The sequence below is a fragment of the Aulonocara stuartgranti genome, assembly GCF_965226115.1.
Source record: "Aulonocara stuartgranti genome assembly, chromosome: 4".
Lineage (NCBI taxonomy): Eukaryota > Metazoa > Chordata > Actinopteri > Cichliformes > Cichlidae > Aulonocara > Aulonocara stuartgranti.
Window position 1 is genome coordinate 5,527,407 of NC_138942.1, and position 14,543 is coordinate 5,541,949.

Consider the following 14,543-nt stretch of genomic DNA (forward strand, 5'->3'; position numbering starts at 1 on the left):
TTCCTTCAGTAAAGTGAGACACCAGCGGGACTCCTGTGCATAGCGCACACTTTCTGAGTTCCAGCCGTCTTTGGCAAAACGGTTATATTATTAATCACACATATCTGAAATCAGCACGGGGCTGTTTCCATGGTGATTTTGTGACATTTATTTAACGCCCCAGTTGTCTCTCAGGGTGAGAATTGTTTCTCAAAAACAAAACCTCCTCCCGTCTTCGGTTACATCATGTTGAGTCAAAGATTAAATCCTGCCAGCAAACACACTGACATCAAGGTAACATCCCTGAAAAACAGAGGACCAGACGAGCACCTAATAAAGCAAAATTCAGTGACCGACTTTCCCTCTGATTTCGAGGGGGAGAGAGGTGGGAAAGATGGTTCAGCAGGAGCCTAAAGAAAGTTTTAACTGCCTGCTGTGCCACAGATCCTCTCAAGGATTGAAGTGCTGAGAGAGGCATTAATAGATTGCTACATGAAAAACAAACCTTATCCAAAATAGAAGTGTTGCCTCCCCTTCAGTTTGCCACACATGGTATGCCAGCCTTGATCACAACCAGAGTGCCAAGGCTGAGCCTTGATATCTTAGACCCACTGTTAAGTAGGCTCATGGGACGCTCTGCCGTTCCAGTTGTGGCTTCTCGTTGGTCGTTCGGAGAGATGATAGCTGTCAAGATGATGTCCTTATTCATTTCCGTGGCTCAGCCCTTTAATAAACTTTGCCGTCTCAACTGTACCTCCCTGCCACAGTGAAACCTTCTTAACATTTAAACAGGGGCCCTAATGAGGGCGCAGACCTGCAGAATTATTTAAATGGATGGTTAAGATGCGAATGCTGCCAGAGCTGAATTATTACTGTGCTACTGTGTGCTTTAGTTTGTCTGGCAGACAGAAATTCATACCTAATCTGCCATCTCATTAAACACCCTAGAGCTTCTAAAGTAACCTAGATCTGCGATCCTGGAACTTTGATGTACTTATCCTATCAAAAGCATTTTTGTCTTGCGGCTGCCCCTTTCAGACTTTTTTAAAGCCCAATTATTCCTCATGATCGCTGACAAAATTGCTTATATTTATCTCAAGCTCACTGTTTCTGTAAACTGTGGCTCATTTGAATCATGCACTATTCCCTCGCTGAAATCCAATATTCTGTCTTTTGCCAGCGGCAAACCCTACAGAAACCAAGAAGAGGTTCACAAAGCAGGGTTGCCGTTTCCCTGTGCGGGTACATGTGAATGTGTGTTTATGTTGTTAAAATGAAACTGTTTATTTTAAAGTGTATTTCATGTGCAGTGTGGTGTATTTATGAAGGTGTCTGATCACTGCTAGTAAAAAAAAGAGTGTGTCCCTGCAGAGTGGTTCCCAAAACCTATCTGAAAGCATCTGTGTTGACGGTGTACAGCTGAATGTAAGAAACAGAATGATGTTTTGCATTTTAGATAAATATAGCGATAAACAAGCAGCCCTCGGTTATATTAGTTATTGTCTCGTGAGGATTCAGATTACAGGATGTGACTCTTTAAACATTTTACCGAGTCTCAGCTCTGAAAGACTATCCAAACGCTGTGCTCCTAGTGTTGTATGATATGAAATAATGAGGACGTGCAAATTAATTTACATAATTGTTGTTTAATTGCAGCAGCCGAGGGTGTTAAGGATGCAGCAGCCCCTGCTGGTAAGAGCCTTCATGACATCTAAACTGGGCCCACTAGCTGTGCTCCAGATATCCAATTTATTTTTTGAGTAATGCATACAGTGGCCACCCACTCTAAGCAGAACATGCACTGGAAACAAATATTTAAAGAAATGCTTCTAATATAAATTTTTTTCTCTCATTTACAGATAACAAGGGTAAGAAACCGGCGTTCAGTGTTGGTTAGTCTCTGTGTCACGCAGACTGTCTGTAGATCATCCTCATCCTCATCTTTCTCATCCTTTTCATCATCGCTGTCAGCTTCATCGCCTTCATCCTCATCATCAAAATAATGTCTTTCCTTCCACTGATTCAGAGATGTCAGGAGAGGAGGAGGGTAAGGTTTAAAGATGAACCCGAACAAACACAGAAGCAGTGAACTTCTGTGGTGATGGGGTTGAGTGTGGAGATGCATGATCACACACTTACACACATGCACTTGAGCAGTTCAGAATTCCTCGGTAATCACTTGTTAAAATCTCGAGCAGTGAAGAAGGTGTTTAATTCACGGGTAAGTGTCACACCGTGTATACACGAGCCCGTCTATATGATATTTTTGGCTTTATTTAAATCTGTGATTACATGCAATGGATACAGATGAATATTTGCCTTTTAGCTACATTTATTTACTGGAGCAATATAGCATTCCTAAATTTAATCTTATTCGTGTAGGGAACAGCTGAGGACTTCAACCAATTTTAAATCAGTTAGAAAAAGATAAGCTGGCACCTTATCAGCACAATATTTATCCTGATATTAGTTTATTTATTTAATTAAAAAGTAGGTTTTGTGTCTGATTTTTTGTTTGCAGCTTATACATGTGTATCTATGTTTAGCTGATATACAAAAAAGTGTTTGTGATTAGACAAAATCCAACATGGAAGACAAATCGCCCCTTTTGGTTTTTCCAGAGGGGACATATCCAGAGAGGAAAACATTAAATTTAGTATTAATTGCTGCAGGTAAATTGTAATACAATTAAAGGCATTGAAATTAAAATCTCTAGGTTGCCATGGCTACAGAAATTCTTGCCTATTTCCTCATGTTTTAAATAGCATCAGTACTACTACTACTGTACTACCAATGCCGATAATAAAGATATGAATAATTTAGAAAGTAAATGTGTTGGGCAGAGCCACTGCAGAAGTCTGAACTGATGCTATCTGTGCTGCTAAATAAAACTATGGCAGTGAGTAGGACTAAACAATTTACACTGGTGTCATGAAAATAGAAATGATTTTAATCAACTTCCACATTAACATCAGTTGTTAATCCAAATGTCAGATAACCTGTTGAGGTTTTACTGTTTTCGTGAAGATAAAGGTTTACTAAAATAACCACTATAAAATAGACATAATACATGTTTTACTAATGGTTAAGAATGGTAGAAAACAGAATGGAGATTCTCAACCTGTTAACCTCCATCTTTTATGTGGAAGGAAGCTTTTATATTTACATTTTAACATTTTCTTGTTCAATATGACTTTTAACTGGAATATTGAACCGTAAACTGTTTAAGTGTCAGTTAACAGTTAATTATTACATGTAATAATGAATTATTCTGAAAATCGGCAAAAGCTCATTTTCCTGTGAATTTTCCTTTTTCGAAACTACAAACTGAAATAGTTAATATTTATTTTTAATTCAGGAGTAGTAAACCTGGGATATACCCAGCACCTCTAGCGCTTTCTGAAATGCCCGATGATGGGTTCAAATCAATAATATAAATTATTATTACTAATTATTGTTGTTGTTATTGTTCTGGTTGTGTCATCACCCTTTAGTGTTTTCCAGCCTTCTCTATAATATAAGATGCTACTTTGTATTTGTGAGAAAGAAAACTGAGTTTTATTTTCTTTTTTTTGCTGATTTTTCCTCTTATTTCCATCAGGGACATCTGTAAGAAACATAATTATTTCTCTCTGCAAAAAAAATGTATGTTCAGCAATATATAGCTTTGTTCTGGGACCTCCCCACCCTTCTATGTGCATATGTAATCAGCTCAAACTGAGAGTTAGAGCAATTTCACTGGAAGTCGGGGGGCCTGGGAGGCACTTAACATATAGTAAACTATAATTAACTGTTGTTTACATATATAATATGTTCATAGATTGTGGCTGGTGTGTTACCTGTAAATAAAAGACATAGCCACTCATTGATTTATGAACTACTGTTATGAAACCTCAAGCCTCAATCAAAAGTGATGAGAGATGTGTGTGACTGAAAAACAAGGCTTTATCTGCCTTTTTGATAGAATTAAATATAATGTACAAAACAGGCACTGTGTTGTATTCACGAAGATGTGAAAGCAGCTTTAAGACCGTAAAGTCATCAGGAAAGGGTTTACTGAAGTCACAGAATACAAAGCTCTTCTCTTTTCAGACCCAGAAAGTATAAAAAGCAATCTTTTATACAGTCTATGTTTTTGATTCTGTTGCACGATGGTCTTTATTTATGTTTATGCGAATTTCCTTTAATTGCAGCTCATAAAAAGTCTTAAATAACAGGTTCCCAGAGAGTGAAGTACACTTTGTTGCACATTTATGTGAACAGTCTATTTGTGTAATATGTTCACCCTTTGAGTTCACCTCTCTGGATTGAATGTCAGTTCTTATTATGGGCCAACTGTAATAGAGGGCATGAGCAAGAAAGTTGGACACGTGGTTCTCTGCCCGTGTATGTGTGAGTGTGTGCAGTCAAGATGAATTATTACATAAACCTTCTGCAGCTCACCGGGAGTGATTAAATGTGTGTGCGCGCAGGTGCAATGATGAGGTAGAGCAGCGATTTCTACTCATACTCCAGCTCATTTATGCTTAGTCACAGTCTTTGAAGGGGTACATTGGCCAATATACAGTTAGAACCCAAATCAGACAATTCCAAGCAAACATGATTGAAAAAGCCAAAGCAACACTCAAAGCAAATGGCTGGCACAGCTTTAGTCTGTTCTTAACTCCATGACCTTTTGCTTAATATGCCATATGCCAGTGAACTTAGCTAATTTGTTTCTCAAATCCTTTCTGTTGTGCCCACCATGTTAGCGTTGGCTGCAGTTGGCAGAGCTAAAACGTTGGCTGTGATTTGAGAGTCCCGCTTTGGGGGAGAACATAAACACTGAGGGAGGCGTGATGTTTTGCAATCTAAAGGGAAACTCTACTGATCTGATCTCGCTCCAGGTGTAGGAACGTATGAATTTATATGTGAAAAAACAAAACAAATCTGATAAGCCTCTGTTGTTGGTTTTTTTTTTGTGTGTTTTTTTCGCTATTCTAAAAAACATAAAACACAAAAGTGCTGCAGAAAGTTCACCAGACCTTGTGACTGTAAGCTTGATGTTATTTCTGTGATTTTAACAACATGTGCATAGTGCATGTTAACAACTTCACCCTTACATGTCATGTATGGAGATATTTTGCATTTCTGGGGGAATTAGACACCACAACTAAACTGGGAAACACAATTTTTACCATTCTGTGATTACAATGGACAACATGATTATAGCATCTAAAGAGTCTAAGATGCACAACGACAAACTAACACCCAGACCGACATCCAGTCCAGAGTACAATAGCAAAACAGAATCGAGAAGTCCTTCAGACAATCTAAGGTTACCAAAGTCAGAAATATGCTACCATCTTGGGTGGTAAAAGCCACCCAAGACAGCTGGCACCAACAGCTTGTATTTGTTTGTGAGAACTCACGTTTTTCCCCCCAGTATTTTAGCATGGCAGAGAAGTTTAAATATGGCAGTACCCATCATCCAATGAGAAGACGCCAGTCAGTCTGTTGAGGTATTGCAAATTTAAATCATATTTTCTACTACTACAGGAAAAATTGCCTTTCCTTCTCGGCCCAGGGGCATCTGAAACAGCACCCCCAACTTTTCAAGTCAATTTTGTGTCCAGCCTGACTTGGGTCTCACAGATCCACCATAACAGAAACTTCCTAATTTATCTATCAAAAACCTCTGAGCCATCCTTGGATTGCTGCCTTTTGTTTGTTTTTAACTTATATCTGTAATCTGGCACACTGTTTACATCTGGAAGTCTCAGTCGACATCTGTACAACATCTGGATCTTGCCACCAACAACCTACATGCCTCATGGCCTGCAACATCACAGCTTGAGTCAGCGCAGGGATTATTATGTTTTGGGGCCTGATAATTAAAATTTTCAGATTGTTTCCTTTTACACTATTATGTCACTTTCTGTGGCAGAAATGCAGCCGGCTGTAGACGGTAAGCACTGTCCTGCAGCTAAATAGCGTTATAGGTGTGCTGACATATGTGTGCGCTCATTTTGTCCTTACTCATCTGTAAAATTAAACACATTGATTTATCTCTACAATTATCACTGTAACTCACAGAGGCACGGGCAGTTTATGACGCCAAGCACTTTTCTGTCATGCTGTGTTTATTTACAGCATGCATTTGCATGGAAAGCTTACAGTACATTATATCTGCATTACCACTTATTTAGTCCTGTTTATTTACAAAACCTGTGCTTATTCTTCATTAACAGATTTAGGTAAGTGCTTTGCTTTGTTGTTATATCTGTGTGTTTGTGTGTTTGTCTGAAGATACTGTGGTTGTCTGAGTGAATAGGCTTATGCATTGTCTTTAATCCGATCTTTGTTGAAGCATTTTCATTCTTTATACACACACACACACACACACACACACACACACACACACACACACACACACACACACACACACACACACACACACACAGCCCTCTGCAGTCTGATGAGACCTGTGCTGTGCTGTGAAGACTAATTTCCATGTACCAACTGTTTCTTTTCATTTAGCCAACAATGAGCCTAGGGATGGTAAGCAAAAGACTCGACACAATACATGCCAGCTTGCTTGTGCTTTCCGTGTTTGTGCTTGCTTTGTGTCAGTCACTTTTTGCGTTAGTGGACATGGGTATCAGATGAAAAACGCTTCCTCACTGAAGCCTGGGATTGCTCTGGTGTTGCTTAAAGCTTCAGTATTTTCACTCAGCAGACGGAGACATTATGAAGATGCAGTTTTGTTGCAGACATATAGCCGCGGTGATTTCTGGACATTGAACATAACAACGACACTAATCATGACGAGAATAACTTTATTTATGGAGTAAACAAAAGTGACAAAGTGCCCCACAGCAGACAGATAAAGGAACCTAAATCAAAAGGAAGAAATCAATGCAAAGGCGCAGCTTAAAAGCAATTCAAGGCACGGCAAATTCAACTGATAGACTGTAAGATGAAACATGTTGATGGTAAAATGAGTAAATAAATACAAATATAGCAGATAACAAAAAAGCTTCTGACAATGTCTTGTGAAAAAAAGTCTTTCAAAAGGATTCAGAGAACAGTGGTTAGATTGCTTCCACCAAAGCATCCAAGCAAACGTCTGTTTTAAAAGTGAAATGATGAGATCTGTTTGGTAAAAAGCGATATATCCCGCCTGTGTTTCTGCTGGATATATGCCATCTGTGTGTGTGACATGGCCTAATTATTACTAGTGCTGAAGAGTGTTACACTGCACTGATTACTGTTTACAGCCATAATGATTTTTCTGTTGTTCATGTCTTTACACAATGAGGTCCTCTAGTTTCATTATGTTTTCATACACTTAATAAGTAATAATAATAATATGTACTGTACAATTAGGATTATAGTAGTATACCATGTGTAGTACTTGACTTTATAGAACTAGAGAAATCCCGACTACTCTCTTATCTTTTCCTCCAAGTGTGAAATGTGGAAACCAAGTATCTGTTGATTCTTTAGTCAGTGTCAGTGCTCACCTGAAAATACACTACAAACTGCATACTAGGCATTTCAGTAATTAAATTAACACAGTGAATGAAGTTTTCAATAACCAGTGAATTAAGTTGGTCAGAATATTCATTTTAATGGGTTTCACTAAATCATCTTTTATGATCTGACACAAAACTATTATTAAATGGAATCTAGTACTATATCTTTTTTACACTCTTTAATATATGTATATATTGTTACAATAACAATATTGTTACAATAATGCTTAGTTTAACACAAGTTTAACATGCACATTAGATATACCTAATGTGGGTATCTCAGACACATGGTGCTCACTATGTCAAAAGAAGCCCCACCCACCTGCCGTATATACCTCTAATTTATGAGGCCAATCAGAAATAAGATAGCTTAAGGGCATACAGTAAATGAACTGTGGGGAAAGACCAAGGCCCAGTATAAGACACTGGGAGGGAATAATTATTTCCTGCTGAATTTTTACATTTGCTCACTTCCAAAGAAATTAAAGTGAAATAAGTATTTTGATCCCCCCAAAAACATCACTTAGTACCTTGTCTTGTCTTGTCTTGTCACAGGGTTTCATCTCAGGAGGGATTTGGACGTACTCCTCTTTACAGTAACTGCTTCCTTTAGGTTTCTTGACTGCCACTTGGAAACTAAAAACCTCAGCTCCCTCTGCAGATTTTCTAAAGGACTGTGGGCTGGAGAGCTAATGTGCTTTGTCTTTAGCCACTCCTTTGTTACCTTGGTTTTGGCTCACTGCCATGCTATAAAAACCATACATGATGCATTTTCAGTGTTCTGGGAGGAAAGAAAGTTCTCATCCAAAATTCATCCATCTAGTTGTCTTTTAGCCTTAGCAAAAACACCCCCCCAAAGCATAATGTTTCCACCTCTGTGCTTGACTATGGGGATGATGTTCTAATCGCGGCGCTTCCTCTCATACCTTCTCTGAATCATTTACTGTAAATGTTCACTGGCAAACTTAAGACAATTAATGTTAAAATAATATCCACGAATGCTAAGACCAAGGTTTTAACAGGAGAATGTTGCAGTTGTAGTTTATTAAACTCTATAGAAAAGATTAGGAAATTATGAGGAAATAAGAACCCCATACAATCCATATTATTTATACTGTGTAATCCTTTACAAACAGTTAAAAAAATCTATAAGTTGTATTTTAGAGTCTAAAAGTAATGCATGGTTAAATAGTGTTGCTTGGCATAATTTAAAACTCCCAGTGCCAAAGTACCACAGTGTCTAGAGTCAATTTCATTTAGAAGCCCCATCCCAAACACAGCCAGCATCCAGTGCAACAGCGTAAGAGTGTAAACATTCAAAAGTGTCCCCTGAGCCCTATCCCAGAATCAGTTTTACCCACTTAGCATTCCAATGGAAACCTTTTAAATCACGCTGAACATCTGAACTTGGATCTGTCCTCAGGGGTACTTTTTGATTAAAAGATCAAATTAACTGAGCCCATAAAAGCAGAGAGAGGAAGAGGCGCCAACAGTATGGCTCTCTGAATTTATGGAAGCGCATGACCTTATCTGACTTGTGACCCTGGATCCATTCTCTCAGCAACTGGTCTCGTCCAATGGATGTCCAGTCAGGGTCCTACTCACTCTATCTGATTGGTGATTCGATGTACCTTTGGCTTATTGCTTGTGTATGAACCTTTTTTCTTGTTAAATCTGCAGGATGTCTGACTCAGACAGTTTATGTAGATTGTGTACTGTACCTCAGAACAGTTGAAGTGATTTTAGGACAGTTGTTGAAGAAATAACTCATTAACAGTTGTACTTTTCTTTAAAAAAAAGAGAAAAAAATGTTAATTAGACTCTGAGAAAGAAATCTGTGTTCTTTTGAAGTGTGAGAGCACAATGATTTAATGTGTGAGTGTTCATCACTTGAAGTCAAGGTGATCACTGGGCCAATTAACACTTGTGTTTAATGGGACAACACAAATACTGTACAGACTGACGTGTTCCTCACTTTCTCTTTTTTCCCCTTCCGATGCAGAGTTGCCTCCTGATGGTAAAAGAAGTGAATATGTTAGCATTTCTATAAAGCATATCAACTGACAAGCAAACACCTTACAAAGGTTACATCAATTTACTTGCAAAAGAAACAAGCGAGTAGATAAAAGAGCAGCTCATTTTTTATTGCCATGATAAGACTGTACGGCTTCAGCTTATGTTCTGTCGGGGTGGCAGATGATTGCAGAGAGTCAATAGTAATATGATGTCTTCAGGGGTGATCTGAGGAGTTTCTATATTCCCTGTGGGCCAGCCTGCTCCTTGGTCGCTTGTCATTTGTCAGAGGGTCCCAAATGGCTTATGCAGTGTAACAACAAAGGCATAATGCAAACAAGCTGCCTTGTGGAGAGACTGTTGCTCAGTTTCAGCACTAAATAACCGTGCAAAGACAGAATTTAGTGGGTTGAGGCTTTGTGTCCTTGAACTAAATTTCAGAATTTTCCCAAATGACTTTCAAATAGGCACTTAGAAGATGATTTGGGGGTTTGCTTGGTCGCCTGGTTGCCTTTATTTATCTAAAATCTATATGCTGTGCCCAGATAACATTTTCTTGTTTAAATTCATACTTTAGTTACTCTCTTCATTCCACTCCCGTCACAGATCATCTTCCAGGGGAGGGTCCTCAGCTGTCTGAGCCGACCGGCCTGTTTGTGCTGAAGCCGGAGAGTGTTACAGCAACAAAAGGTCTGGCAAAAATCATTGGCCATAAAAACTGAGTTATATCTGAAATGAGAGGAATGGCCACTTAGTGCTAAATTCCAGTTGTTACACACACAGTTTAATTAATTACTGCATTTAATCTTCGTGCTTGGCAGGCAAGGACATCACGTTTGTGGCTAAAGTGGACTCCTCAAACCTGATAAAGAAACCGGTGATGAAATGGCTGAAGGGGAAGTGGCTTGACCTGGGTAGCAAAGCTGGAAAGCATCTTCAGTTTAAAGAGTCCTATGACAGAAACACCAAGGTACGCATTTATACTCTCTGTTTTAAATATAACTTTTGTGAATGTATTAATAAAGAGACAGTAATATCAACGGGACCATAGCCTCATGAATATTATAGCAAATCTTTCAGTTGATTGACTGACCACTTTATTGTAGACCAAAATATATGAGTATGTTATGGTATTTCGTACAGCACTATGGACAGAAATATTGGGCTACATAAACGTTACACCATGAAAACTCATGGCATGAGACTTCCATCGCACAGTTTTGGTACTGATATTAATGCCAGAGGAGATTTGGAACTTGGCTATTATTGAGTCAGCAGAGCCGTGTTGACTATGTGACTCATCATTTGGTGACCCTGCTCAGTAACTTTACACAGTCTGCTATTTAATGGCTGAGTTGCTGTGGTTCCTAAATGCTTCCGCTTTGTAATAATACCACTTACAGCTCTCAGGGAATATGTAGGAGGGAAGAAATGTCTGGACCCAACTTCTTGCAATGGTTGCAGTTCAGTAAGCTATACAGAAGACGCATACTTTCACAAATGTTTATAATGACATACTGCATGGCTGTGTGTTTCATTTCATGCACAAGTGGGATTGAAAACATGTATATTAAAAAAATTAATACGAGGAGGTCGGGGAGAAAGGGGGGGAATAAAATGATAGACTACAAATAGAAATGCAGAATGTATCTCCAACTGCTGCACCTACCAACTATTCACTAAGTGGTTGTGAAACTGAAGAGTCAGATGCAAAATGGAAACAGAGAAGTCAAAGTTGCACTTTTTGAAACATGTTGGTTTCAGTGGTAAGGAGCAACTTTTACTTTGACAGTCAAAGGTTTCCTTTTACAGTATGTACTGCATTTTTGCAAAATTCACTATCACTCAGTGGTTAGTTTGCAGTCGTTTACAGAGCAGTCACTGTTCTGTGAAATCTGCTACAAACCAAAACAATCACAAGGAGATTTTTGGTGAAATTACAGCCAACAAACCTTCAGCAACCAGTTGGCAACAGGTTGGTGAATACATGTTTTTCCTTAGTGACCTGCATTGTAAGTTTCAGGCATAAAATGTGAAAGTGCTAATGGCTAAATATCAGTTTTTAAATATCCTGACTGCATGCAAGTCAGCCTGCTCATTGCTTTGTCTCAGATTCTTGGTGGTTTTTAAAAAAATGGGATAAAACTTTGTGTAAAACTGACGGTTTTAACGAAAGATCCAAACTTTGTAACTGAACTCAGCTCAGCTGTTTATACTGATCAACCAAGTGGTAGCAAATAGTAATGTGCTTCAATATTTATTCACTTTTTGAATCCTGTGAAATCACATTTATTCCACCACGGCACAAAAAGCTTCTCGTGTAAAACATATTGAATCTTTTGGATTATACTACTGCAAACAAAGGCACGAAGGCATGCCTGTGCAAAATCCTGCCATCATTAATAGCAAATTGCAGTAATGAACAACTGAAAATAAAACTTGCAATTAATAGATTTTATGCTTTCCAGATCACACCCACAAAGTTTTGTTTATTTCAGTCAATATTTGTAAAACTCACAAAAATCAACAGCATAAAAGCTGGTAGAAATAATCTGTTTACTTACCATTTAATGACATTTCTTCCCCGACATCTTTGTGTAGAAAACGGAGGACATGATGAACACGTAATCAAAGTCTAGTGAGTGACTAGCTAACCGAGCAACATTTCAAGGCATCAGTGTCACCCTGCTCGCTTTATCCATACTTCGAGCATGTGTTGGTCAGCACGTACGTGCGTGTACGTTTGAGCTTTTGCGTTTGGGTGTTCATTGAATTGTGTGTGTTCCTAGCATATCATCCCCCCTCTCTCTCTCTGTCAGATCTACACTTACGAGATGAGCATCATCAAAGTAGTGGATGGAGACGCAGGTGGCTACCGCTGCGAGGTCACCTCCAAAGACAAGTGCGACAGCTGCACATTCGAAGTCTCTGTGCAGGGTAGGTCTGGAGACAGACACTTAATCACATTATTGTCATCTTCCATTTGGCGTATCCACCATTACTATGTAACTAGCTTTGTCAGGCAATAACTCAGTGAGTGCGATATACATTAGGTCCTATCATTTAGTGGCCTAGTGAGGTCATCAGTCCATTATTCCTTTGCTGCTCAAGCCTGCTGAGTAATGAATTAACCTAGCTGAGCTCTCACCAGCCTTTCTCCTTCTGTCTGGTTTCAGCTGCACAAGAGGACCAGCAGGACAACATCTTGGAGGCATTTAAGCGATCGTGAGTGTCAGTGTCGGCGTGGGTCTACTCTACATGTCACCCATCACACTGTCTCGCATATGCTCCTCTGTAGATCGCTGCCTCTGGGCATCTGTCAGTCTCAACCAGCGTCTCTGCCCGTGTGCCTGTCTATCCCTCGGTTGTAGTCGACTTTGTACGAGTCACTCAGTCTGCCATCTATCTCTTTCTGTCACGTCTCAGTGCATCTGCTGCCTTGGTGTTTTGCTTCACCTGGACTCCCTCGTGGTTTAGGATCTTATGTATTTCGTCACATGTCTCAGTAACAGTCTCCGAAGGGAGTATTTCTTTTTGTGTGTATGTGTAACTGTTTCTCTCACTGTCTATTTCCGTCTCTGCTTCTGGCCTGTGTGAAGTTGGTCTATGCTAATGTATCCTGCGAATGTGTAGTCTTCTTTATTTTTTGAAAAATGAGATTTCAGCTGTTCTCAGCCTGTAAATTGTACATATGTACACGTGCCTTGTGCTGGTAAATCAGCTGACACCTTTGCACCGATACCTTGAGTCGCCCTTTTTTGTAATCTGTGATCAAAAATATAATTTCCCTCCCTCATTAGAGCATGAGTAAAAAAGATGAAAAAGGCAACATGCAAAAAGACAGCATCATATTGTGGTTTAGACAGGATGTCGGTGCGTTTATTTGCAGAGTGCTGATAGGAGGGAACAAGAGGGTGAAGGAGAGAGAAGGTTAGTGAGATAAATGAAAAGTGAAAAGTTGGTTAAAACTCAAATATGTTGCTGGAAGAAAACAGCGTATGAGTGCGTTAAACAACTTGTTATGTGGAAGTCTTGCAGCTTAGCTTCTGTAAAATAAGAATAGAGGATCCTGTTTCCCATAGGAGGATCATTTGTGCTTCTCTCATTAACACAAGGTCTGCATGCATTAAGATACACAATCCTCTTCTCTTAATTTCTGGAGTTTTATTAACACCAGATTTTCGTGTCTGCCTGAATTAGCACAAGCTCCTCATTGTGTGCCCCAGGCATATCAGGCTATTTTCTTCTTTGTGTTGCGTCTTCACTGACTGGTCGGCCAGCTGAGAGGGCTTCAAAGGGAAACAGAAAATACACACTGTATGTTTACACAGCAGTGTTTCACCAGCATTTAAAAGCATTTCTAGGTAGAATTCTCATTATACCACTATGTTTATTCTTATCAGTGAAATGCGTACGGGCATATCTGCATTTGTTAGATAGTATGCCATGGCACTACTGCACAGAGATGAAGGTCAAAATAACAGATTCAGATGCACCACACATCTAAATTCAAAGAATTCCTCTGACACCGGATTTTATTTTGATTTATTTCTTAGTGGGCCGCGATAGGTGGTGATAACGAATCTCATTACTGCACGCTAAATCAAGGAAAAATAAAATACTGTTGTTACTAGCTGTGGAGGTCAAATACACATAATGTGTTTTTTTTAAATATACTGTGAATAAAAGATGGTTCTAGCGACCATCGCTCTGGTTTGTGGACTACAGTTTTAGAGCTTAGCGGTAGCACGTAGCCACGTTGGTTGTTACAGTGCATCTGTTATCTTTCTTTATTTTAGAACAAGTTTAAAACAAAATCTACTTATCAGAAAAACTGAGCAAGCATCGTCTCAGAATATATTTTAGTACAAATTAACCAAACAAGCTAATGGTCCATTTAAAACCAAACACACTAAATGCATAGAATAGCACCACTATATCTTTTTGACTATAAATTATGTCCTTTTTACAAAATGAGCTTCACCCTTTAATAGAAAATACTTAAACCAGCAATTGAGATGAACTAAACAGGAA

The 14,543-nt window shown here is 39.0% G+C and overlaps 1 protein-coding gene across 1 annotated transcript in view; it reads left to right on the plus strand.

Moving 5' to 3' along the window:
- Positions 1-1,653: 1,653 nt before the first annotated feature.
- Positions 1,654-14,543, plus strand: part of mybpc2a (myosin binding protein Ca) — a gene marked incomplete at its 5' end in the record, with an annotated part of 47,437 nt that continues 34,547 nt past the window's right edge. The window contains 7 exons of the mRNA XM_082531567.1: positions 1,654-1,671; positions 1,839-1,847; positions 1,951-2,026; positions 10,116-10,199; positions 10,331-10,479; positions 12,329-12,446; positions 12,686-12,734. Of these exons, the coding sequence (XP_082387693.1) occupies positions 1,654-1,671; positions 1,839-1,847; positions 1,951-2,026; positions 10,116-10,199; positions 10,331-10,479; positions 12,329-12,446; positions 12,686-12,734 (503 nt within the window). The remainder of the gene's footprint in view (positions 1,672-1,838; positions 1,848-1,950; positions 2,027-10,115; positions 10,200-10,330; positions 10,480-12,328; positions 12,447-12,685; positions 12,735-14,543) is intronic.